The sequence below is a fragment of the Artemia franciscana genome, chromosome 3 (assembly GCF_032884065.1).
Source record: "Artemia franciscana chromosome 3, ASM3288406v1, whole genome shotgun sequence".
NCBI lineage: Eukaryota > Metazoa > Arthropoda > Branchiopoda > Anostraca > Artemiidae > Artemia > Artemia franciscana.
In genome coordinates this window covers 18929742-18957452 of record NC_088865.1, presented here as the reverse complement: position 1 = coordinate 18957452, position 27711 = coordinate 18929742, and the positions used below count along the sequence as shown (strand labels likewise).

Genomic DNA, 27711 nt, shown 5'->3' with positions numbered 1-27711 from the left:
GAAAATCCGGATATATACAAATTTTGAGGATTTTCTGGTATGTTGAATATGATGGTGTGATCTTAATTACGATTCCTTGGATTTTAGGGGGTGTTTCCCGCTATTTCAAAAACAGGCAAAAATTCTCAGGCTCGTAACTTTTGATGGGTAACCCTAAACTTGATGAGACTCATATATTTGGAATCAGCATAATAAGCTGATTCTTTCGATATATATACTGATATTATTGCCATTGAAAGTACTAAACACACTAAAGTGCGTTTAGTACTTTCAAAAGTGCTATTTATTCTAATTAAACGGCCTTTGTAATTCAGGCGTCATTCTTAAAGAATTTGAACGAATTTCGAACTTTAGCGTAAAGAGCGAGGTATTGACGATGGAGCGAACCCCCTCATATAACGTAATAATATCTGTTCGTTATAAGTTTTAATGCTAATCCTTACTTTCAGTTGAAAAAACTTGTTTTTTTTTTTACTTTAATGCATAAAGACACGAAAACGCAGTTTAAAAGTCGCAGTCCTTCCAAAAACCTTAAACAATATAATTAGTGAAAACACCATAAATTTTATTTTTAGATTCAAAGTTAATAAAAACTTAATCTTCGTTTAGGATATAACACTTAAAGCTACTAGAACCTGTGAGGGCGAAGTGGTCTATTCACGTCAAAAAGTTGTGGATCTCTAATATATTCTGGGTGTTTTCGGTTCTCTGGCATCAACCCTGAAAAAAAGAATAATGTATAATGACTAGTATGTGTATTTTCCTGTACCTGACTGTGGGGATGATAATAACTTGATTCTCTAACATGACTGGCTAAGACAAACTGACCATGTACAAATTTTTACTGATGGCTCCAAGTCGGACAAGGGTGATGGCTGTGCAGTGGTGGTCCCCAGTATGTCAGTTTCATGTAACTTTAAGTTACCAGGCAGCCTGTCTATTTTTTCAATTGAGATCATTGCTATATATAAGGCATTGGAATTTATTAAGTCATATGGGTATGCCCGGAGTTGGATGATATACTCTGACTCAGCATCAGCCCTTAAGTACCTGATGAATGAATATGAACCTAGTTGCGAATTAGTTTGTAATATCCACCAAATAGTTAGGTCATTAGAGCTTGTGGGAAATCATAGACTTCTGGTCTGGGTCCCAGCACACATGGGAATTACTGGAAATGAATCTACTACAACTACTAATAATAATAATAACTCACTGCAGCACCAAGCCACCCGAGGCCAACACAACTACGCACGCTCCTCCTCCAACCTAACCTATTCAAGGCCTCCCTTTTTACATACTCCCAGGAAGTTCCCATTTCCTTTAAATCTTTATTTATCACATCCTCCCAAACCAGAACGGGATGAAATGCTTTCCGTTTAGCCCCAGACGGTTGGCCAAAAACGACAATCTTCGGCAATCTGTCATCCGCAGAACGTGGCCTAGCCATCTCAACCTTTCTTTCATTATATAGCCCTAAAAAGCGGGATTGAACCACATTTTTCGCACAACCTACTGTTTGAAATACGGTCAGTCAGCCGGGCACCCAGAACAATACGTAAGCAATTTCTCTGGAAAACAACTAGTAAATTTTCGTCTGCTTTTCGGAGCACCCATGCTTCAGAGCCATATTTGATCACTGTCATCACTGTAGCTGAAAAAACACTCTGAGTCTTAGCTATTTTACTTTTAACATCTTCACTGCTCCCACCGTCTTTACTAATAATACTACCAAGGTAAGTGAAGCTGCCAACCTGTTCAATCTTTTCATTAGCCAACGTCACCTTTTCATCTTCACTTATTCCTAGCCTTAATGACTTAGTCTTCTTAACATTAATTTTCAAGCCTATTCTAGCACCCTGAACTCGCAAAACCTCTAAAAATTCATTGATTTTGCTCACACTTTCATCTAATATGCTTAAATCATCGGCATAATCTAAGTCCAGGAGCGTCCAGGACTCCCCATTTGATTCCGTGGTCTCCAATTGCCTTTCCTGTGCTCCTTAAGAGGAAGTCCGTCAAAATGACCCATATAAAGGGGGATAGAACACAACCCTGCTTAACTCCTGATTTAATACAAAACCAGTTGCTAACCTCATTTCCTACCTTAACCGCAGCAGTATTATTCTCGTACATAGCACAAATCACTTTAATGTATTTTTTCTGGTATACCATATAAGGCTGAGACCTTTGCTATCGCTCTTCTATCAACAGAATCGAACGCTTGCTCATAATCGATAAAACTGAAGACCAAAGGTGTTTGACAAAGAGGGCACTTCTCAATTATTAACCTAAGAGTGAAAACTTGGTCGACACATCCTCTATCTTTTCTAAAACCACACTGCTCTTCCCTTAAAACTTTGTCTACAGCATCTCTCAGTCTACAAAGTATCATACTACTAAGTAATTTGCAACCTACAGAGACCAGACTAATGCCTCGATGATTACGACAGTCACTCTTGTCACCTTTCTTATACAGTGGTTTAATTAAGGTTTTCCTGCCAAAACCCGTTTAGTTTTACATAAATAGGGGAGAGTTAGCTCGCCCTTTTGTGATATTTGTAATGGGTATGATGATGCTAGACATATTCTCATGAAGTGCACAAAATATGAAGTACAAAGAAATGTGTTTAGAAACCAAATTATAAAGTATTTTGGTGCATTTACAATGAGAGCGGTCCTAGGTCAGGCATCCCCTAAGTGGGTCCATAGAAAGACTATGTTGTTGTTGACTAGGTATATAAAGAGATGTAATCCGCATAACATTCTCTGTTGTTTTTTTAAAAGTTATAATGTATTGACTTTTATATTCATTATATTGACCTTTTTATTTCGTATTTACGTTTCCTTCTATAGATGTTTTAATTGTAGTAACTGTATTAACTTCTATTTTTACTGTATTGACTTTTTATTTATTTATTTTTTTCTAGTATTTTAGCCTTATTTAAATCTGAGTAAAATCTTTTCGCAGATATTTTAAGCAATAATAGCAGAGTAGGGATGTGATATACATATTAGTGCCAGTGACTTGAGCAAGAACACTGTACAACGTCCTAGTACTCTCCCAAGATATCTTAAGTGTTAATGTGGCCCATGCCAAAATTTTATTTGTGTGTTTCTAAAAGTGACGTGGCCTCATAAGCCCAAGTTTTAAAAAGAGGATCGCACGTATACGAGTGGTTGATTCGCTCAAACTTCAACTAAACAACAACAACGACATGACCTGTAAAATTCAGCTTTAGATATGATTTACACCCAAACTAGTCTGTAATTTGCTACAGATAAACTCAAATTTGGCGGTCGAGTTTTGAAAATTCTACTGGTAAATATATTATTTCATGGTTGTTTACTTATGGCCATTAAGATTTTGAGAAATGTTACAGAATCAAAACCTTGCAAGTGAATTATGGAAATCTGCTCAACCTGACACACAGTATAACAAAATATGAACTGCGTTAGTGTTTAAAATTCATAAAAAAAATAAATGATACAACTAACTGTCTATTTGTTTGTTTTGACAGCATTTGATTGATAATTCAGGCTGCCGAATTATTATGGCAAACGATTCACTAAATCTGGGCAGTGTAACGGAAGCACCAAAACTCATAAAAGCAGTTGTTATCATTCTGATGAACCCCGTTTGATAGCTTATAATCATTTAAAGGTTTTTAATCCATTATTGTTTCGCTCAGTCTGTATAGATTTTTATTTGATAGACTAAAGTAATCCTCCTGTATGGGGTGTTATATGTTGTTTTCCGACATTACATAATCCTAATCACAGCCTAGTCACCCTTATGGGTTTCTAAAATCTTAGTTTGAATTTCGACTAATTTTGTCTGATGCTTGGCAATCGTGTAAGAGTATAACCTTATTCAGGCGCCAATTTATCGTAGCATCAATAAAGATCTTTTTCATGTCTTTTCTCCACTAATGACACTGTTTCACCCTTTTGATCTTTTTTCTCAATTTTAATGTCCACAATATATTTAATTGCTTTTCATATCTTGACAATCACTTTCAAATAAAATTGACTTTAATTCATGATCAGGCTGAAAATGATATTTGCCAAACTGCGAGTTTTTTGCTTTCCGATTTTTTCCATCCGTTTTAGCTAATTTTTCTTATTTGTTGTCTTTCTTTTTATGAATTTAATTCGATATTTTGAAAAAGATGAAGAAAAACGTGTGTGCTCTATCACATTCGTAATCAGCGTAAAAATTGATATGAAAAATATCATCAAATCATCAGGGTCCTATGCTAATTATGAATTTTATACATTCTTGTTTCTATTCTTGTTTATATTCTATGTTTCCTTTCGTCAACTTTCAAGAAGGAAGAAACCAGCTGCAAATGAATTGAGACCACATCATTTGTAGCCGTTTTCGTACCAAACCTGAAGCCCGATGATTTCCCAGTATTTGGTGACTTCAACACATTAGATCCGACACCACAGAATAGTCAGAAAGGACGCACAGATTCAACCATTAAGACGGAAGTGTGGAATTTTCCCTTAGAAAGGGAAAGGATGGATAAAAAGCAAATTTTTTAACATCATCATTTTTAATTTATTCAAAACTGAAATCTCCATATTTATGCGTGTGGATCACACCTCAAGAACTGGGTTTGTGGTTAAAATTAAATTTATAATAAAAAATCTCGAGAGGATATTGAAATGAACCCGATATTGAAAAGCAATGGCAAATGCGGTAAAAATATAATTTGTTAAGATGTTAAAGAGTCCTTTCATTATGGAAGAAGATTCCCAGATTTGTCGCAACTCTTTTTGTTCAACTTTCAGCAAAATAACGTTGAACAAGAAGTAACATGGATGTATATTAATTTTAAATGCTGCTAATAATACATATAAGCGTACTAAAGCATGTCTAACATTAAGACACTTGTTTTCTTTTCATAGCATATGAAAAGTAAATCCCAAGTCAAAACCTCAGTCATATCTGTTGATGAAAAAAAAACAACAACATTTAAGAATAAAGTACTTTTCTTTGATTCTAAGGTCACACATGCGCAACAGAATGGGGGAATTGAAATGCCAAGGAATCGACTATGCCAATCTATATTACCATTAATTTGTCCTCACATATCTTCTACCAATACTACCTCCTGGTATCTTCTTCCAGATTCATCATTTAGGTAAGCAAACCGTTGTTACAAGCCTCCATCTTTTCTAATTTCAAAGAAATTAGATCTTTACTCTGATTGGTCGATCATAAAAATTACGCTTGGAAGTTGAACATAACTCAGCTCAATAAAATATGAATGGGATACAATGTTGGGGATGTGCATAATTTTGATTTTATCCACAATTATACTAGGTCATTAAAGAATACAATATAATCCATACAGGCGTTACTGGCCTAAATTTCCAAGCCTTTTCCTTCTATATTCTCAATTTATCAGGTTTTACTTCGTCGTCCACATATTTTCCACAGAAAGCCTGGTTGACCAACTCTTTACTAAGAGCACTGAAGTCGAAGTATTCAACTTGATAATTCAGCGTCTAGAATCCAAAGAGCTAAAGATTTCTAAAACTGAAGCAATAAATTTTGCTATAACTCTCAACAGCAAGACAGACAAACAAAAAGAGAACTAGACAACTGCGACTGGAAAGCCCATAATTCCCAATACAATAAAAAAAAAAACTTCAGAAAAAGCACAACATAATAATAATGATACTTATGGCCATAATAGCACACAGCTAGCAGCGGATGTCTATAACGCACTACAAAATGATAAATATAAAAAATGAAGAATCCAAACTTTACACAACATTTTCAAGAAGTTCCTCACTGTAGTGCTTCACGGAATACGGAAGAACTTCCGTATTCCGGAATACGGAACAGAATACGGAATACGGACGATAGGTGCCGTTTCGATGCCTGGCGGGTGGAGGACAAAGGAATTGGCATGACGAAATGAGGACTCCTCTAAGTGTTCTTGGACGATTGTTTTGTGGTTCTCGAAAATCCGAAAAAGTTTCTTAATGGGCATCAGAGTTTAGGGATTTTTCTTCCGAAACGGATTTTAAGATGACTGCGCCTTTCAGACAGTTTTTGAATCCTCACTGTCTGTAGACTGTCCTCGTAGGAAGTTTCATTTGCCCTATGGCGCGCCAGCTTCTGAATCTTTTAAGCTTTTCAGTTTGGATAGCAGTTAGACCTGGATGCCAAACAGGACATATTTTTTGTACAAAACAAACTTGTATTTGATGTGAACTTTTCAAGAGAAAACTATATGCTGAAAAAAAATGTGTAATTATCCTATTTCTTCTGCGTTCCGTAGAACAACTTACTTTGTGAGAACTTGTAACAAAATTTTGGGCAATTCGCTCAAAAAATTCAATGAGTGTTTGCGACTGCTGCAAAAAAAGTTTCTCTAAAATAAGAATAACATAAATATAAAGCGGTTGACATTTAAAGATATAAAACAAAAATAGATCAAATGGGTTGAACTCAAAACCTGCTCTTTGTAAGAAATGTGTTTTAATTTTGCACAGCAATGCTATCCAATGAAGATATGGAGATATACACCATGAATGTTAATCAATGATCTTAAAAATAAGCAAATTTTAAACAAATAAGAGTCCATATTAATGTTCTTGCTTAGGAGGGGGGAGGGGGGGGGTCCAAAAAAACTGTCAAACAGATTGTTAACAAGAAAAATTTGGTCTTAGAAATGCACCTTTTGATGGATCAGACATGTTGCCTCCCTTTATGAATATTATCTTGACCCCTTAAATAGACAGGCATCAATTAAGTTGAAATATTTGTATCATAAAGAAAAATAAACATAATTAGTAGAACTTACGCATTCGTCTAGACTGTAAAATTGCTTTTTCCACGATAATTTGTTGTCTTTCACAAAGACCAGTGATATGGCGACCATAAATTCGTCCAGTAAAAGGCGATACAAATTGGGATAAGAACCTGACATTCTTGTAATCAACAGGTACGTCGTATTTACATAGTAAACACACAGGCTTCTCTACTTCATATGGATTTACATCCTCTGGCAACAACTAAAAAATATAATCTGTTTGCATCAAGACCATTTTCAAGGGGGGGATAGGGGTTTGATTTTTTTTGGGAAATAAATCTCAGAAATAAGACAAGGGTACTAGAGTACAGGGCGCATCAGGGAGGGAGGGGAAGGTGACATCAGCTAAAACTAAGAGTAGTTAAGAACTTGCTAGCGACAAAGCCAATTAATGTAACACTGCCTTTGTTTACGAGCATTTGGTCATAAAGTTGTTACAAAGCTTACTCAAGTTGTGTTTCCAGACCACCAGAGATTATATTCCCTTTTGGTCCACGCCTCCGTAGTGCCCTCCATAGCTGCAGGATATCCCCAAAGCAACATGCTTGGACATGACGAATGACCTGCAGCGCCAACTACTGAGGGCGACTCAATAGGTGGAATAGAAGGTGACTAAACACTAGATACTTTTATGTGCTACACACCGTAATCCAGTCACATTATTCAGTAATGCATGTATAATCTCTACAATTTTTTTTCTCCACAAAACCCTTATAAAAAAAACGTTCATATTTCCCAATACAATTTTGTTTTGTGGGCGTGCCTCTACAAATGCTAACACACAAGTATTTGTCCAATTTGAGAGTCATAGCTACTCCCGCCGTTTGTCCGTGCCGTTTCCCAAAACACTTGGAAAACTATAGGACTCCCCATTTGCCTGCCAGTCTAGGGGACTTGTCTGTCATATGTCAATCCTAAATTATGGTTGTCCACCTGAGACTTTCAGCGGGCAAGCCTATTAGGCTTAGGTCACTTGTTCGTCTGTGAGTCCAAGCAAATTCAACCCCCCTCCTTTTGCATACAAGTCCAGTTGACATTATTCGTTATGAGTCAAACCAAAAATCTCAATCATCCCTTAGTTCTATGGCTATCTACCCTAGTTCTGCCCTAGGATGGATGGATTAAAAACAATATCTAACAACAAGTGAAAATGACATCATTTTTATACAGTCCTGAAAAAGATTTATGCTAGCTCTGCTTCTCACTCAGGCCATCTGTCTTGGCTTTGTCTCCAATTGGTCAATGGCTTGATGGTGCCTTGATTTTAAATCAAAAATCAAGCCCAATACAATTTTGTTTTGGGATTTTGGGAATAGCACTGAATTTCAAAAGTCAGGACACCAATGCCCAGTTTTTGGTTCATCCTCTGCTTAAATGAATTAAAAAGTGGTATTTTATTTGAGCTGCATTTTACAGAAGAGTAGAGAAACTGGAAAACATGCATTAAGCCCATGCGATACCTTAAAACCATTTTCCAGGTCTTAGGCTTCCTGTCTAGTCGGCTGACCCTCTTAAAGACAAAGGGTTCATTATTGAATTCTACCAGCGGACTAGCCATCTTCGAGTGATATTGATAATCTGTGATTCGACTTCTGTGATGAAATTTGATTATAAAGACCTGCCGTGCAAAAACTGGGGAGCAAAGTAGCAATACTACTTGGCAGTTTTCATATTTGTTGGCAGATATTGTCTGAAAATACCATCTTTACATATAAAAATACTTTTTTCTCAAAGAAAAGCTGTCAAAACACTAGTTGTGTTGCTGAATTGTCGGCAGCTTTTGGACTTTTGAAATTCTGTTACTGGCAGCTTTGGAACTTTTTCCATACCTGGTAAAGACAATTCCTTTTGTCGGCAAGCTTGTCAATCAAAGCAGGTAGCACAACAATGAACTCCCAAAGCTGCGAAATTTCTCAAATGATATTTCCTTTGAGTTGATTTTTAGCGATTTCCAAGCCGGTATGCTCTATTATTTTTAGGGACTACCCTTTCCTAAGCTTCAAAAAGAAAATTCTGCTCCATTTAAGGAAAAACAAAAAATTCACACTTTCTGATGATAAAACTGAATATCTCTATTTGTAACACAAAATGAAATAAAATTATTTTTCAAAGAATTCCGGGATATTAGTTATCGGTTTTTAGTTTTCTGTCATTTATTTGGGTCTATTATCCAATCTCTACAAGTTATGGCAAGACTGCACATTCATTTCTAAATAGTTTGACCACACAAACTAAAAAAGTTTATAATAAACGAGATAGGGCGATCCTTAAAGGTACTGCATAACCTTGAGGATTTTGAAAGTTACTGAAAAAAATTTCTGTTTATCAACAGCTACTTAATTTTAATTTTACTTAACATTAATGCCAATAAGATACTTGAATACATTGGTAAACTTGGATCAGGTGGGAACTCATAAGGGATTATCTTGTTATAGGATGGTGCATTTCTTACGTTCAGTTTTATAAGAAATCCTTATTCAGTAAATTATTTTTTCTAGGCAAATGTTCGCTTCTGAAATACTATTTTTTGCAATATTACAATATCTGCATCACTACGCCTGTAATACTGCAAGACTATTTTCGAACTGATTTCTGCAAATACCACCGTTTCCTATATGCCTTTTTGCAAAATACAATGCAGATTTTACATATAATTTTATTTTAGGTTTTTGCAACTTCCGTTGCAACTGAATTCCAAATAAAAATTGTCTGCTAAAAAGGAAACCCTTATCAATTTGTAAGCAAGGTAGCAAGAAGACATGAAACGCTGAATGCAAAAGCTGGAAACAAAATAAACAAAAAAACAAAATAAACAAAATGAATTGCAGGTGAATATTCACCATATTAATATACAGTAATTTCGAGAAATAACTTTCAAATACAGTTTTTAATAGATAGGTCGTCAATACACAACACTCAATATTTATTTTTTACACCCCTGTATTCAACACTCAAGGACTCTGCAGGACAAATAGGTATAAAATGTCACAACAATTTTTCATTGGAAGCAAACTCATGTGTGCAGTCTTGTCTAAAGGCTCTTAATACAGTAAAAAATGTAAAATAAACTCACGTCTAGTTCATTATTCTTTCCAGAGGCTGCTACATCACTATTTAATCTTATGCCTTGTCCCTGAATAGGTACTCTTGGGATGGAAACAATTGCTCTAAGTGAATTACCTGGAATAATAGAAGAGCCTAGAAAAACTGTTCTGGCAATGACACATTGATATTCGTGTATTTTAATCGTAATTTTGTGCATTTGTATTCTTTTTCATGAATTTTATCCCCCTCCCCCATGAAATATAATATCCAAGAAAACTTACAATTCTCCGTATGAGCAGGACACACTGTGGTGTTGTTTTATTTCTTTCACTTTATTCCTGTTCATGAATAATGCATTGCTCCAATCAAATAGTAATTCTTTTTGATGACTTTATCTCTGGCCATTTCAAAGATACATTATTATAACGCGGTTTATGAAAAAGATTCCTTTCTTAAGGATCTTTAATTTCTCTGTTCAGTTAGTTCATCCTTTCATCTATTTGACCAGGTAAAAAAAAAAGATCCCAGATTATAACAGCAATGATGAATTTTTTCTTATGTGCTTGTAAGAAACACATAAATATTAATTATTTCATAGAACACTGCCAACGTAACCCTCAGTAGGGGACGGGGCCACGGGACACGCTTTAAACAATATTTAATTTAATTGTTTAAACAATATTAATTAAAACAATATTTAATTAATATTGTTAACTTTAAACAATATTCAATTTTCACTATCTTATAGTAGAATCGAGTGCACACATTTTTTTTTCTTTCTTCAAAAATGTTAATTTATAGAACCCTAAGTATATCCTTTGGCATTAAAAAAAAAAAAAAAAAAAAAAAAAAAAAAAAAGAAAGAAAAAAAAAAGAAAATAGACAGAAGCCAAACTTGCTTGTATTTTAATAAAATATCAGTAGCCTACATTCAAAGAGTCAAAAGTGATCAGAGGGTAACAAGCCCCTCAACGCCCTTTTTCCCCAACTAAATCCGATAAAAATTTTGAAATAGCCGTTTTGTTGAGAATAATTCAAAAATTATATAACAAAAACTCCAGGGTCGACACAGCCACCCAAGGCCCGGGGGTCAGGCGTTGTAAATTATGCCCTGGGGCATATATGGTTCTTATAGAAGGGATGCTCGTATAAACTTCAGAAAGGGCTCATTTGATTGGAAATTGAAAGTTCTAGTTCACTTTTTAAGAGTTAAAAGTGATCAGAGGGCAAATAGCCCTCCCCCTTCCATGCCGTTTTTCCCCAAATACATCCGATAAAAACTTAGAGATAGCCATTTTTCTAAAAATAGTTCAAAGATCATATAAAAAAAACTCCGGGGTAAACACAGCCCCCCAGGGCACAGAACCAAAAAAAGATCAGAGGGTAAATGGTATTTGATCAGAAATTGAAGTTCTAGTCCACTTTTAAAGAGTCAAAAGAGACCAAAGGGCAACTGCCCCCTACGCCCTTTTTCCCCAAACCCATCCAAAAAAAATTTGAGATAGTCATTTTGTTAAAAATAGTCCAAAGTCAGACAATAAAAACTCCAATGTCGACACAAACCCCCAGAGCCCAAGAGAAAGTGTTTTATAAGCTACGCCCCCAGGGCATATAAGGTTTTTATGTAAGGGGGTGGGGTCATACAAACCTCAGAGGTGGCTCATTTAATTGGAAATTGGAAGTTCTAGTTAACTTTTTGAGTCAAAAGAGATCGAACAATAGCTACCTCCCTTCCCCCCACATACCCTCTTTTCCGCAAATGCATCCAATCAAAAGTTTGAGATTGCCAGTTTGTTTGAAATAGTCCAGCTGTCAGATAACAAAACTTCGGGGTCAACATAACCCTCTTCTAGAGCCCGGGAGAAGGGTTTTAACTTATGCCCTGGGGGCATATAAAGTTTTTATAGAAGAGGTGGTCGTATAAACCTCGTAGAGGACTCAAATGGTTCGAAATTGAGTTCCAATTCCCTTTTTAAGAGTCAAAAGTGATCCAATTGCAACTAGCCCCCCCCCCCACCAACCCTCTTTCCCCAAATGCGCCCGATTGATTTTTTATATAGCCATTTTATTCAAAATTCGATCAAAGATCATATAACAAAGACTCCAAGGATAATATAGCCCACTAAAACCTGGGGGAAAGTGTTGTAAATTATGCCACGGAGACATAAAAAGTTTTTTATGGAAGGGATGGTAGTAGGCTAAACTTCCGGGGGAAGTGTTGTAAGTTATGTCCCGGGGGCAGTTAAGGTTTTTTGTGTAAGGAGTGGTCGTATAAACATCAAAGGTGGCTAATTTGATTGGAAACTGAAATTGCTATTTACTTTTTTAAGAGTTATCAAAAGTGATCAGCGAGCATATATCCCCCAACCCTCTTTTCCCCAAATCCATCAGATCAAATTTTGAGATAGCCATTTTATTTTAAATATTCCAATGATCAGACGACAAAATTTCGGTGTCCAAAAACCCCCCTTCCCTCAATCTCAGGCAAGGGTTGTAACTTATGCCCCAGGGGCACACACAGTTTTTAAAGAAAGGTGATCATAAAAATTTCAGAGGAGACTCAAATGATTAGAAATTGAAAGTTCTAGTTCCCTTTTGAACAGTCAAAAGTTATTCCCTCACCAATTCACCAACCCAAAGGCCATAAGGCTTCATTTTGTTTTCTCCAGAGGTACTTAATATACAGAAGGTGGTGCTATAAACTTCGGAGGGGGCTCGTTCAATTGGGAATAATAATTTCTAGTGCTCTTTTTAAGAGTCAAATGTGATTGGAGGGCGTTAAGCCTCCCCTTTCCATGCCCACTTTTTCCCAAACATATCCACTCAAAATTTTGAGATTGTCATTATGTAGTCAAAAATAGTCAAGAGGTAAAGTAATTAAAGTTATCATTCCTCGGGGGTTGCCAAAAGCTTCCACTGCCCCCAGGGCAAGGGCTGTATGTTATGCAAGCTGTTCATATATAAAGTTTTTATTGAAGGGGTAATCGTATAGACTTCGGAAAAAACTCATTCGATTTAAGTTGAAAGTTCTGGCTCCATTTTTAAAAGTCAAGAGTAATCAGACGGTATGCAATCCCCCCCCCCCTTCAAGCCTTTCTTTTCTAAATGCTGTTGATCAAAATTTTGAGTTAGCCATTTTTTTCAAAATTGTCCTTTTTAGGACAATATATTTCCCCTCACCAAAAATGGGGGGGCTGCAAGTTATACTAGCAGGAAGGGCTGCAAGTTATACTAGCAGCCCATCGTAAACATAAAAAGCTTCTATGGAAGGCGTGATCGTATAAACTTTGGAGGAAGTTCGTTCCATCGGAAATCAAAATTTATTGTGACCTTTTTAAGAATCGAAAATGATCAAAAAGTAACAAGCTTTTTGTAACAACCTTTGTTCCCTTTTCCCCCAAATGCATCTTAATAGTCCAAAATTCGAATTGCTATAACTTAGGGGTTGAGAAATCCTCCATAGCCGCCAGGGAAAGTATTGTAACTTATGTAAGTTGCTGATTATTAGAATGTAAGTTGCTCATTATTAGAATGTAAGTTTTTTGTGGAAGGGGTGGTTGTATCAATGTTGGAAGGGGCTCATTTGATCGGAAATTGAAACTTTTATTTCTTTGCTTAAGAGTCAAAAGTGATCAACGGGCAATTAGCCCACGCCTTTCCCAAAGGGCATCATGTCAAAATTGAGGTAACCATTTTAATCGAAGTAGTTCAAAGGCCAAATACATATGTTTCCAGGTTTGAACCCCCCCCCCCCCTCTTGAGCCTCGGGGAAATGACTCTGAGTTGCAAAACTTGCTTATTGTTACTTTGATACCTTGTTTACCTAGAAGTTTTCTTTACTTTGATACTTTGGTACTTAGTTTTGATACTTTAATGAAAGTTTGGTTTTGAGGAAAATATATATTTTGAAATAAAGCATTCTCTAAAAACTTGAAACTTTTTGCAATATAAAACGGACAAAATTTATTTAAAAAACTTTCCAAAAAAGAAGCTTTTCAAAGAAAACCAAAGGCAATATAAAACTTGAGATCAGAAGATAGTATACCTATCAAAATTCAAACTAGAAACGACAAGAACTTACTATTAAAGAATAAATGAAACCCAGAATGAACAGAAATTGAATAAACAATAATAGCAAAAAAACATTCAGCAAGTACTAATATAAATGAATAAATTACAAGAAATTACTATTATAAAGAACAATTGAAACTCAAAACGAACAGAAATAAAATAAACAATCATAGAAAACAAACATACAATAGGTACTAATATAAATGGAAAAATAAATCTTAAAGCAAGTGAAACTTAGATTGAATATGCAAATCAAGCTTGAAATGAACAAAATACCCACAAAGAAGAGTTTGGGCTTTGCCTCCTTTTCTCCCAGTAAAAATCCAAAACCTACTACATCATTGGCACTTTACTGAAACTATATGTATCTTGAACAGTCTTGGAAAGCACAAATAAAATCAAACTGAATATTTGATATATAACAATATCACTTGTTGAAAGATAGTCAGTTCAAGATTTAGTTCGCTGTAATTTTTATTTTCATTTTCAATGCTACAATAGCTAGAATAGATACTTGTAATATAATTCGTTTTCAGTAAAGCACCAATGATAGAGTAGCCTTTAGACTTTTACAGCTAAGGAAGGGGGCAGTATTGAACAGTCTTGGAAAGAACTAATAAAATTAAACTGAATATTTGATATATAATGATATTAATTACTGAAAGCTCATCACTCCCTAATTTAATTCTATTCTAATTTTTATGTTTATTTTCAATGTTGTGATAAGCAAATAATCACAAAAGAACATATTTGTAATATATTATATTTCGCAAATATATTACATATTTGTAATATATTATATTATAATATAAAATATTATATCATATTTATATTTTGTTTTCAGCAAAGCGCCAATGACACAGTAGGGTTTAGAATTTTACAGTGAGAGAAGGTGGCAAGACCCAAACTCTTGTTTGAAGTAATTTTTGTTTGTTTCAAGCTTGATTTACATATCCAATGTCAGTTTCACTCGTTTTAAGATTTATTTATTCGTTTATATTAGTAGGCTACCTATTGAATGTTTGTTTGCTATGATTGTTTATTTAATTTCTGTTCGTTTTGGGTTTCATTTATTCTTACACAGTAATTTCTTGCAATCTATTCATTTATATTAGTACTTGTATGTTTTTTTGCTATGATTGTTTATTTAATTTCTGATTTTTTTTTTTTTCATTTATTCTTTAATATTAAGTTCTTGTTGTTTCTAGTTTGAATTTTAACAGGTCTTTGTATCTGCTGATCCTAAGTTTTATATGGCCTTTGATTTTCTTTTAATAACTTCTTTTTCGGAAAGTTTTTTGCATGAATAGTTTAAAATATTAAAGTATGGAACTTTTATGGGCAGAGGAAAAAACAGCCTTAAAACCAATTTATTTTTACTAAGCGTTCTTATATGAGGAACTTCATCTGGCAACTTCACACACATGGAAAAAATCTAAATCTTTTAGGGGAGAGGTCTCCAAATTTCTCTGAAAGTCTGATGCCTTGATAAACACACTTTAAGCTCAGTATCGTTTAAGCTCAGTATCGATCTCAGGTTTTTTTTCTGGCTTGACTTGAGGAAATTCTAATTCCTATCACTAACCCTATATGTCTTTGGATCTGAGCTTCACAGGCCAAAAGACAACCAATAACAAAAAAAAAAAAATACTTGACAAACTAAGAAGCTATATCCTTCAAATGAAAGAAATATACTTACGCAACGGCCTCAAGAGAGACATAGGAAACAGCTTTGGGTAAACACAATCAAAATACAATCTTCAAAAACAACCTGCACTGAAAGTAGAAAAAAACTATCAGATATGTCAAGACAAGAAAGATTGCTCCTTAAAATGGTAGTATTTTAAGTTTTGTAAATATAGCTGTATAATTTATACTGAGTTTGAAAAAAATGGGAGGAGGGGAGGCAGATTGTATATTGTTCTTGGGCCCCACTATCTAAAAAGGAGCCCATGAAGAAAAACTTCTTCTGAATGTTTTTGTTTACAATTGCCAGGAGACAAGGCTGCTCTACTTATTGCTGGATCAAACAAAGGCTGATGCATCAGCTTATATTATTCTGCACTCATGACCTTACTTACACACATCTGAATTCTGGATATAAAACAAACTACTAAGCATCATGTCAGATGTTTATACTAACAATGATAAAATGTGGCTTATTTAACAAAAAACTAGAAAGGCTATGACTGTGAATGCTATGAAAAAAAAAAAAAAACTATTACAGAGATTTTGGATTTGACCAGCATCAATTTGAAAATCAATCTACACAGGGCTACAATGATGCTACCAATACAAAAGGGCAATAAAGTAGACTACAGGCAAAAGCTCTTGGATTTATTTAAATTCAATTATTATGAACTAAAATATTAACAAAGACTAACTTTGTCATAGCAGTGTTCTATGGTACTCCAAAAAAGGTTCCATTATTTAGAATATTATTTATTGAATTAAAAATTGCCCAAAAACTGGTACATCAAATGTAATTAAAGAATTTGCTAATAGAAAAACAACAATAGTAATTTCGAAATAACTGATATATAAGATTTCTTGATTAAAAATTGTTAATGTTTGTTTTTTCAGTGATATGGGGCCTGATACTCATTTTGGTCTCAAGGTCTTCCATAGCTATTGATGCCCCTACCTGGCCTAGTCCATATATCTTTTAGTTTCAAACCTATCAGAGACAAGACACATTTGGGGCTACTTTCAGGCATCATGAATGAATAGTTAATCAACATAATTTTTTCTGCCTATGAGTCCCAATGGCTCCTGAATTTATGAATGTAATTTTCATGCCAACTGTACAATACTCAATGGCAATGCCTTGGGGCAACATTAATCTTTTGGTTAGGGGTGTTAAATAACAAAACAAATTCCAGTACTATAGCTCCTTTTATTATTGGCTATGCAAAATTACTATTAGTCCTCAATAATAGCTGAATAATACAAAGCCTACATAGTTTTCAAGATTTTTGGGTGGATAGAGATCCCCTTAACCTGAGCTTTACAGAAAAATTATTGGTCTTTTTAGTAAAGCAATACTTTGGTAACAAAAAATTATGGTGCTCACATCCTCTCCCAATCCAAACATAACATCTTAAGTCTCTTTATCCAGCCCCAATCCTACTTCATGGTTTCAACTTAATCCACAAATCTGTTTTCTAAGATGGATTTCTAAAGCCATTTTTAAGTCAAACTTTAAGGTCTAATCCCCCCCTCCTAGGAGCTTTAACAACAAAAACTTTTAGGTGGAATGGATAAAACACATTGTTAGCTTCCCCCCTTAAAGCTTTTACTCAGAATTTTCTAATTTAGGGACACATCTTTAAATTCAGAGAATTTTTTAGGAAAAAAGATGAAATTCTATGATATTTTAAGGGATGGATAAAAAAAAACTCCTTCGCACATGTGAAGTTTGTAGCTTTGTTGTTAAAATGTTTCTGTTTGTAGCTTCAGCATTAGAATAGTCATCATAGGTTTGTATAATGCACAGCTTAAAACATAAACTATATCAAGTTTGAGGTAAAAAGCACATTTTGAAAGTAGTAGCATTATGCAGCAATAGCAGATAGGTTACCAGAAGATACCTCAAGAAAAAGCATTTGACTGGTTTGCAAGGTAGCTCAAATGGAGGCAAACTTGTGCAGCTACTCCCAAACTAGATTAAAATTATTTTTCTGTTGTTTGGTGATTTACAAGGTTCTAGTGCAGTAATATTCAAATATGCAGGAAGGTTCTGTTCCCAGTAGTAAAATGATAAAATCAGTAAAATGATAATTTAGACTTTGTGACCTAAGTAGTGTTTTGTTCTTAGCAACAGATTTCAAATAGTAAACACAGGTGGTTTCATCCATTTGCTTTTCTATTTTTTTTTTTTCAACCTTAGACCAACCTTAGATAGAACAATCTTTGGCCATATTTTCCAAAAATTATATTAAGTACATTGCCTTACACAATACTATAGTTGTGTTTCTTTTTACCAAAGAATTTGGATTTTAATTACAAAATAGTGTCATTTTCAATAGCCAGATTTTTTTTTTTGGGGGGGGGGGGAATTAGAGCAGGTAAATTGTATTGACAGTTTTTACTGATAAAAATCATATTTTCTTGTAATTTGTTTAAACGCCTGGTAATGTGTGAATATAGACATGAGAACTAAATTTATTTTCTCAGAATTCTCTATTACACACCCATATATCTACATATCACTGATTTTTCATACCGACAGGGATGTAATTTGCTATGAGTCAGAGGGACCACTACCCCCAGACCCCAGTTTACCCTCCAACCATAATTTAGATTCTTCAAAAATCTGATCAAAACTAAGACAAGTCTGCATAATTGAAGAACCCACAGAAACAGGTCAGTTTTCTTTCGTATATCTTTGCCTTTATGGTAATATATGGCTCATTTTTCAGTTTTCATTATACTATTCACTTGATTTGGAAAATTTTGATCTAATTTTGCCATTCCCAGCAAGATTTTGACAAAATTATGCCACTACCCTTCCCTCTTCTCAAATTTATATTTAGTAACCTGTAAAAACACATTTGGGTGGAAATCAAGGAAAACTTATGAAATAGTCTATGAATTTACAATTATTTGATTTTGTTTTCTATATTAAAATATTTGCCAAGGAATTAACTAGCTATGGAGAAACAACAAATATCACAGAAATTGAAAGCAAATTTAAAAGTAATTTAGGCTACAGGTTATGTGTTGGATAGAGATGCTAACATCAATATTTTATCTTCAAAACTAGAAAATCAAAAACTCGGATTCGGATACAAATTTGGTACTATTCAAAAGTTTGACTGATGATGAATTGTATGTTGGGGAGGCATAGAACAATAAGTTATGTAGATGGGAGGTTCAAAGGGAAAATTTTGGGTGTGGAAAGTTGTGCTGCCACTAGGTTTTGGTGCATTGAGCTAGAAAATCAAATATTGTTACAATTTTATCAATATTTCATTTTGCTTAGCTCTTAAAATATTAAAACATTTACATAGGACTTTTTTTTTGGTTACAATGCTTTCTAAAATAAAAATTAATAGTCAATCTTTTTGTTCATATGATTGTTCTAACATTTCTTCCAATATTCCAAGTCAATTTCTCATGAAAGTACTTTTTTATTTGAGCTAACTATAGTTATATGCAAAATATAAAAATCGATATAATAAGGCTGCTTACTGATGCAAATTAAGAAACAGATATAACCACCAGCATTTTACTTTCCCCCATCAACACATTTTTGTTTAATAAATTAACATTTTATTCATAATATTTTATTTATACAAAGTTGGCATAACATTTAGTAAGGAGAAACCAACAAAGCTCTAGACTTGATCTGAAGGATTTTTTTTTTTTTTTTTTTTAATTCAACAATGCCACTCAAAGGAGAAGAAAATGGGCATGAGAAATTTTAGTACAGGATGATTAACATCTGCTATATGGAATTAACTTTTAATTATCAATTTACTATTAAACAGTATAATGGTATTTTCCTGCTGAAAAACTTTGATTGTCACCTTGCTATTTTGATGGCAAGTAGTTCATTCAATTGTATGAACAGATTTTTGCAACAGAAGGATAAACATATAAACTAATTCAATTTTACAGGTCCAGAACTCAAACTAAGGGAAATGAAAATACAATCCTCCAAACTCTGATTTACATAAGAAATTATGTAACCTATATTCCATTTTCTTATACAAATATTATGTGTTTGGCTTGAGGATGGCTCTGAATTTATGAATACAGGAAGATTAATAGCATTCAGCATAGACCTATCCACAATCTGTTTCAACAGTTAATTTACAGTTGTTTTCATTCCTTTGACAGGTTATCTAACCACTCAATGCATCTTTTTATGCTCCTTTTAAATATACTAATCAATGGTAAAAAAAAAGGTAAAGGATACATCACAAGACCCTTAAAGCACAAAGTGGCATTGCTGATATCTGTTTTGAGGCCCTTCAGCCAGGAATTGCAAAGGGTGTTGGGGGCCAGCCATCCTGTGCTTTCACACACCTTTCCTGCTTACCTTCCCCAGGGCTCTCCAGGTACCCATTTAGAGTTAGATTGACTCTGACTAAGCTTACAGAGTCATGCCACTGACCCCTGTCTCAAACCAAATAACTGACCACACCAGGAATCAAACACCCCATCTTTTGGACAAAGGATTCCAAACCTAGTGCACCAACCACTTGGTTAGGACTGCCTAATTAATGCCTTTGAAAATTCCATTTGAGCCCTTAAAACAACACACTGTTCCTTATCTTTACAAATATAGAATGGAAGCTGATTTGGGATGCTGCCAAACCTTGGTGGAGCTCACACCCCCAGCAGTATTCTCTATGCAAGGTTCAGTTCAACCTTATCTTGCTGGCCAATGTAATTTAAGGTAAATAGAGAATTAGACATAAGTCAAGAATTGGGTCTGTTGAGACAGAAACTTATTCCATTATGTTCAAAACAAATGTAGTTAAGACATTGTGACTGTAGTTCTGCTATGCTTTATCACCAATGCCCTAATGTGCAACTTTATAGCCTAAATTATGCATTTCCCATGTGATTTTCTGGCTCTTGGTTTCATCACAGTTGATTCATTTATGGGAAGACATGTTGAAACAAAAGTGACAAATGACTAAATGCATGGAAAATATATAAATTGGGCTAAATATTTGTACATTAGAGGGGATTGAGGCTAAAGTATAGTGGAGCAGCAGTCAAAATGTTTTAACTATATTTATTCTGCAAATTATGAAGCAAGAATTGTTTTCTTAACATGCGCCTTTCTCAATGTGTCTCCTAATCAAGACCTTTACCTTGTTTTTACCCATACTAGAGAATTTGGTTTGCAAGGTAGCTCAAATGGAGGCAAACTTGTGCAGCTACTGTCAAACTAGATTAAAATTATTTTTCTGTTGTTTGGTGATTTACAAGGTTCTAGTGCAGTAATATTCAAATATGCAGGACAATTCTGTTCCCAGTAGTAAAATGATAATTTAGACTTTGTGACCTAAGTAGTGTTTTGTTCTTAACTACAGATTTCATAAGGATGATTATAACAGGTAGGTGTCCAGTAGTGATAGAAGCTACTAAGACAGGCCTATTAAATTAAATAATATACATTTCATTCAAAAGAAAAAAATTCAATCTGGTTAATTGTGGAAAAATAGCTTATCTAGAAGTTCTGTATCTGGTAGACACTTACTTGGCTCTAACAATTGCCAATTCAAGACTTTAGATGCATATCAAGTTTTTGATATGCATACCACTATTCAAGAGAAACCAAAAAGTATTCACAGAAATTCTAAACACTACCTTAGAACAGTCCTTAATAGTTACTTCTCTGATTTTTTAAAGATTTAATGGTTGACTCATATCTTCAGATTATATATTTATCCATCACCATTACATTTATCAATCATAATTATTTTAAATTAGTTTTTGGTAAGTATTTTCAGTTTAAAGTATCACTTTAAGGGCTAAAAATAAAACTTACAAAGGAAGTAATTAGTGAGCCTTTTTTTGAAAAGAACATAGTATTATGTATCAAGTGACATCATAAAAAAAAAAAAATTTCACCACCATCTTTAAGGCCTCAAAGTGAAGTTCAACAAGAAAACAATTAATATGTTTGGAAAGAGCCTAAATAGATGTACTAAGTTGTATATTCACTTTCTACTTAGAAAAGCAGTCAAAACAACTGTAAATTTATCATTTTTACTATAATCCACATAGATTCTAATTAATATTGGCCAAATGCTAGACAAGCTACTTTTGGCTATCTTGGAAAGGGGTTAGGCTGGAAAAATGAAACTTTCAACAATGAATCTAGGGCCAAAAACATACTCTGGGAAGGTATTGCCAAGCTACTTTGTCAACCCTCTTCTGATTTCTAAGTCTTGGAAATTTACCTAACCTACTTGACAGGTCTATACCTATTGGAATTTGACAAAATAATATTACACCTTAATTTTCTGTTTTAAGTTTCTTCTCTGGTTTTAGTTTAAAAATGTAATTCCTGATATTTTTAGTAAAATTCTGAGCCATATCAACAGTTTTCTTACAAATTTAGGAAATAGCCAATATCTGCAGATCTACAAAACCTCATAAATTGGGATTGAGGAATGTTATGAAGCTGAAAACACTTTTCATGTAGCCTCCTTCATTTAAGTCAAATATCTACTTTGCAAAGTTTCAATTTTGTAACACTAAGATTTTTAAATGTCATTGAAGACCAGTACCCTCAAGCAGGAGAAGGAGTGGAGATACATGCTTCAAATTATCTTCCCAGGGCATACTTTAGTCTATAGATCCATCTCTGAAAGTTTCATTTTCCTAACCTAACCCCTTACCAAGATGGCAAAAAGTAACTCGTCTAGAACTTTACCTTAGTTTTTCTGATTGTTCAATATACTTTTACTGCATAATCAAATGCAACAAACAATAGGCTATGCCTTTACATTTTTTCTAAGATTATTTTTAATTTTGCCTTCTTCTTCTTCTTCTTCTTGATTGGTTATCTGGAGACGCATATGCATAATCTCCATGCAATTCTTTATTTATTCCACTTAAATCCTAACTAAATCCATGCAAGGTTTGAAGCTGAAAGTACATTTCCTATTCTATTAATAAGAGTGGCATAATGGCTTGTACTTTTTGGGGGAAATAGTAATGGCACTTCACCATAACTGAAGTTCAATGAGTCGCATATTTGTTTCACTGCAGACCTTAGGTTTTTTGTGATATGGCACTCTTCCAATAGGTGTCGAATGGACTGTATATCACTTGCGCAATCACACATATTTGTTTCACTTAAATTTAATTTTTTCAAGTGTTCTTTTGTCGCGGCATGTTGGGTTCTCAATCGAAATATAATGTTTGCTGCTTTTCGTGTAATTGGTATATATTTTTTATTTGGAGTCTTTCCTTTAAAATATTCTACATAACGATTACTAGATTTTTCAAGGTTCCGATTTATTTCTGATTTCTTTAATAGCCAGGTAATCCTTCGATATTTTGAATAGAAATTCGTGCACTCTGAACTTATTGAGCCTAGCAAGGTAGCCTCCTTTGCTAGTTTGTCCGCTTTTTCATTTCCATCTATGTCACAATGGCTTGGACACCATTGTAATCCAACTGTTATAGCTTTTTCTTGACATTTTTTAAATTCGTCGTAGATTCCCATTACAGATTTATGACTATTTCCTTTTATTGCTGCAATCGCCGACCTGCTATCTGAAAGTACTACTGCTTTGCTATTTTGCGGGCATTCTCCATGAATCATTCTTAACGCTTTTTCTATTGCTGTCATTTCTGCATCAAAAACCGACACTCCTTCTTCAAGTCTTCCTGTTATTGTTTTGCCTGTTTCTTTTGATAATACAGAATATCCCACTTTCTCTCCTATTTTCGATCCATCTGTGTAATATTGTTGAAAAGATGGATATTTTTCACTTAATGTATTGAGCAAACAATTTCTTTTAACCTGCAATGAGTCTTCTTTCTTGCAAACTGGATAAGTATCTATATTGATAATAACATCTTTGAAATTTATTTCTGGAGATTCTAGTCTTATGTGTATGAGATCTTCATTAATTCCTAATTTGCTAATGATATTGGCCACAGCAGGTACCAGTGGCTTAGCATAGTTCCATGGAATAAATTTCCAAGCTTCCGAAGTGTGTAGTTGGATTACTTTTTGGTTAGGGTGGTTAACTTCATCTGATATTTTCAAAATGTATTTTATTGCAAGTTGTTGAATTCTTCCTTTAAGTGACATTATTCCCGTTTCCATCCTCAATGCTAGTATTGGTGTTGTTCTCATTCTGCCTGTAATTATTCTTAATGCTTGGTTTTGTATTTTTTCTAGTTGGTAATAATTATTGTCACACATTTCTGCCATCAATGGAGCCGCATACTCTATTTTTGACCGTATTGCAGCTGTATAAAAAAGTTTCAATATTGATCTGTCAGCTCCCCAGTTTTTGCCAGCTAAACATTTCATTAGATTAATACTATTGCTAGTTTCCCTTAAAATATTATTGATATGCAGCTTCATGTTGAGTTTCAGATCAATTGACAATCCTAAATATCTGGTATGGTTTACCAATGGGATATGTAAGCCATCCACATCAATCTCTAGTCGCTGAAGATCATTTCTTTTATTTGCATTAAAAATCATAGCTACAGTTTTATTTGAAAACACCAATTTATTTAAATTTGCCCAATTAACTGCCTCTATGACGGAAATCTTCATTGTTTTTTTAGCTTCTTCTGGAGTTCTCCCTTTTGCCCATGAGACAATATCGTCGGCAAATATTTGGCCGTCTACATTCTTAAAGGGGAAATCTGCCAATACTAAGTTAAAAAGAAGAGGACTTAGGACACCTCCCTGTGGCACACCTTTTGTGAATTGTATCTTGTCCGAGATTACATTTTTAATTGCAACATAAGATTCTTCAATCTTAGTTAAGCTGATTATTAGGTCGAGCATTTTCCCTTTAATATGCATTGAAAGCTTTTGTGCAACAAGTTGTAATGGGACTGAATCGAAAGCCGATGTTAGGTCGTAAAATATTGCATAAACTGAGTTCTTTTCCTGCATTCCAATTTTTATCTCATTTTCCAGTTTAACTACTGCATCTATTGTACTCCGTTTTTTTCTAAAACCAACTTGGCGTCTACTAAGAGCTTTATCTATTTTTTCTTCTATTCTGTGCTTTATTAAGTGTTCTAGAATTTTTCTGAACACACTTGTCAAAGATATTGGCCTATAAGTGTCGGGACTTAACGAGTTCCTACCCTGTTTGAGAATTGGCTAGTATCCCATGCTCTAGGCAATCTTGCTTTCGCTAAACACATATTATACAAATGACATAAAAAATCCTTACTCTTTGGCCCCATTTCTTTGATTACATCATTTGTAATTCCGTCCAAGCCAGGAGATTTATTCTTTGGTAGTTTATTTATGACATGATACAGTTCTTCTATCTCAAAGTCTTTGTCATAATCTCCCTTTTCTTTGACTGCAACCCCAATTTGTTTCTTCATAGTATTGTTTTCTTCCGTAGAGTAACTTGGTAATTGCTCCCTTTTATTGACAAGAACTGCCGCTAGGATATTTGCAATGGTTTTAGGGTCATTTGTGATTTGTCCAGTATGTGGGTCCTGTATTGGTTTGTTTGCTTTTTCTTTGAATTTCCTGGTTAAGGTATTAAATGTGGCCCACATCTTCTTAATAGGGGTATCTTTATTTAACTTTGATTCACAAAACTTTCTCCACGTGTCCCGTTTTAAGTTCATTATTCTATTTTTTACTTTTGCATCTAGCTCCTTTGTATTGGATGTATAACTGAGTGCTAAATTGACGCTGTAAGTATCTTTTGGCCTTTCTTCTCTCTTGCACCAGTTTCTGAATTTCGTCATTCCACCCGTGTAAATGCACCTTTTTCAACTTTCTTTGGCAATTTGCACTTATTTCCTTGATTGCGGATTCCATTATTGACATAAACGATTTAGTATCTGTTTCAAGACACTTTAGTTTTTCTGGTAAATTTTCTTCTAATTTTTTACATATATGACTAATTTCGACTTGATTAAATTTCCTCTTTTTATAGTACTGCATTTCCTTTTCCGGTAGTAGGTCAAAGCTTATTTGTATTAATGAATGCGGACTACCTATATCAAGATCTACCCTTGTTTTATATTCCGCTACTTGCATGATTTGGCAGGATGCAAATGTTAGGTCAATGGTGCTTGAATAATTAGTTTGAATATTCATATATGTTACTGTATCCGCTGGAGTTATCAATGCTAAATCAGATACATCATAGGCAAAATTTGTAATATCCTTTCCTGACCTATTTTGTCTACCATCAGATTCCCACAAAACAGAGTGGCCATTTAAATCTCCACATAGGATCTTGGTCCCCTCCATTTTCTGATAAATGAAGTCAAGATCATTTTTTATAGTGTTTTGGCCATTACTATTATAAATGTTTGCCACGGTATAAGCCGCACCATCTGTTCTTACACATTTTACTATAACAACTTCTAGATTTATCATATTATCACTCACATCTAATATTTCTGTTATTTGGAAATGGTTTTCATTTATTAAGATAGCTACTCCTCCTCCTTTTGATTGTTGGCTTCCTGTATTTTCTCGGTCTATTCTGGCTATTTCATACCCCTTAAAATTGGTGATAATTGGACTATGCCACCATGTCTCTTGCAAGCAAACTATTGTAGGGTTCTAATCCATTAATATTTTCTTAAATTCTACCAATTTCGATTTATTTAAGTTGTTGCAGTTTAATTGCCAAAACTTCATTTTACTATTTCTGGTTAATCTACTATCCTGAATACTCTTACTAGGTCCTGGATTCATGTTCAGTTACTGCTAAAAATCTTTCTTCCATTTCAGGTTCGTCAGAATTAATAATTCCGGGGAATATTGTTTCTGCCGCTCTTTTAATTTCTTGAATCATCTCGTTTCCATTTACTTTTGGTTTCGATACTATTTTTATAGTCTCTATAAGTAGTTTCAATACTTTCTGAATTTGCGCAGGTTCAATTGTTTCTACATGGGCTCTTTCTGAAAACGAATTATTGGTTTGGTTGTTGCTGTCGATAGGCATTTGTCTTTCAAGTCCTGTTTTTGTTTTTTCGGCATAAGTCATTTTTGCTTCTTTCCAAGGAATTTTGTTCTTTGATACAATTTTACTGATTTCCAGGATTTCCTTGTACTTTTGGCAATTTTTGTCCCCACTAATGTGATCTGTGCTTTGACAATTTCTGCACTTTATCTGACTTTCAGTACAATTTTCCGCAGAATGACCTCTGCGGGCACATTTTCCGCAAGTTTGCGTGTTGGTACGGCATACATCTTTTATATGGCCAAACAATTGACAGTTGGTACACCTTCTAGGTTTGGATGTCCATGGCCTAGCAGGAAAACTTAGTGGTCCAACTGTAACCTTATCTGGGATTGGAACATTTGAATATAATACTAAGGATTTAGTGGGCACCAAATCCTCCTCTATCTTTTTTAAAAGTTTCTCAATTTTTGAGATGCCGTATTTATTTTTCCATTCTATTTCTATTTGGTCCATTTCTTCAGGGTTGATATTTTCATATAATGTAACGACTTTCTTAAATTGGCTTAAGCTTTTTGGCAGTGATACCTCAATTGGGTAATCGTTAATATATTCGAGTGCCTTCAAATCTTCAAAATGAATTTTATTCGTTACCTTAACTAGAATATCTCCTCTAGCCATGATTTTCATTTCTTCCTGTACTTGGTAATTCCTTGAGAGCCATAGGCACGCAGTAACTTTGCTGATTTTGTGGCCTTGTTCATTTTCTTTGAGCTTCACTATTAGTGGGGCTATATCCACACTTTCAGCCTCTATTAGTTCAGTATGCAAAGAGCTTGCTGACTCTGGTCGATGCCTTTTGGTTTCAGGTCTCCTTTCTATAGAGCTATCACTCGTTTCACCTTTTTCAATATTTCTAGGGTTTCTTTCACTGTGCCCGTTCTTGTTCGTCCCGGCACCTTTTTTAGGTCGAGACATTTTTTTTTTTTTTAATTCACTACCCAACCTTATTTTTGTTTGAGAATACAATTTATAGTCAATGTTTTTGTTTCCCTTCACTTTGATGTTGTCACTATGAAACCAGAAAGTGAACTCTTAATTTTGCCTACATTTAGATGAGATTTTTTCTATTTGGTTAAATTTGCGTT

The 27711-nt window shown here is 34.3% G+C and overlaps 1 protein-coding gene across 4 annotated transcripts; it reads right to left on the bottom strand.

Moving 5' to 3' along the window:
• Positions 1-544: 544 nt before the first annotated feature.
• Positions 545-27705, bottom strand: LOC136024976 (small ribosomal subunit protein bS18m-like). Of its 4 annotated transcripts, XM_065700581.1 has the most exons (6): positions 27669-27685; positions 22354-22455; positions 15652-15728; positions 9910-10016; positions 6828-7038; positions 545-720 (listed from the first exon to the last, which is right to left on the bottom strand). In XM_065700581.1, exons 3-6 carry the CDS (start codon positions 15671-15673, stop codon positions 629-631), a joined length of 432 nt encoding a protein of 143 aa, XP_065556653.1. In that variant the 5' UTR covers positions 15674-15728; positions 22354-22455; positions 27669-27685; the 3' UTR covers positions 545-628. The 4 variants fall into 4 exon arrangements, with proteins under 4 accessions (XP_065556653.1, XP_065556654.1, XP_065556655.1 ...); XM_065700582.1 differs by lacking the exon at positions 22354-22455 and having other exon boundaries at positions 27673-27705; XM_065700583.1 differs by lacking the exon at positions 27669-27685 and having other exon boundaries at positions 15652-15723; positions 22354-22453.
• Between the last annotated feature and the right edge of the window lie 6 nt (positions 27706-27711).

Bases quoted from the DNA above. Each gene is read 5' to 3' on its own strand.
- LOC136024976 (XM_065700582.1), bottom strand. From the start codon at position 15,673: ATGTCTCTCTTGAGGCCGTTGC. The intron at 10,017-15,651 runs GTAAGTATATTT...CTATTATTCCAG, and splicing joins GTCTCTCTTGAGGCCGTTGC to GTAATTCACTTAGAGCAATT. The intron at 721-6,827 runs GTAAGTTCTACT...TCTTTTTTTCAG, and splicing joins TTTACAGTCTAGACGAATGC to GGTTGATGCCAGAGAACCGA.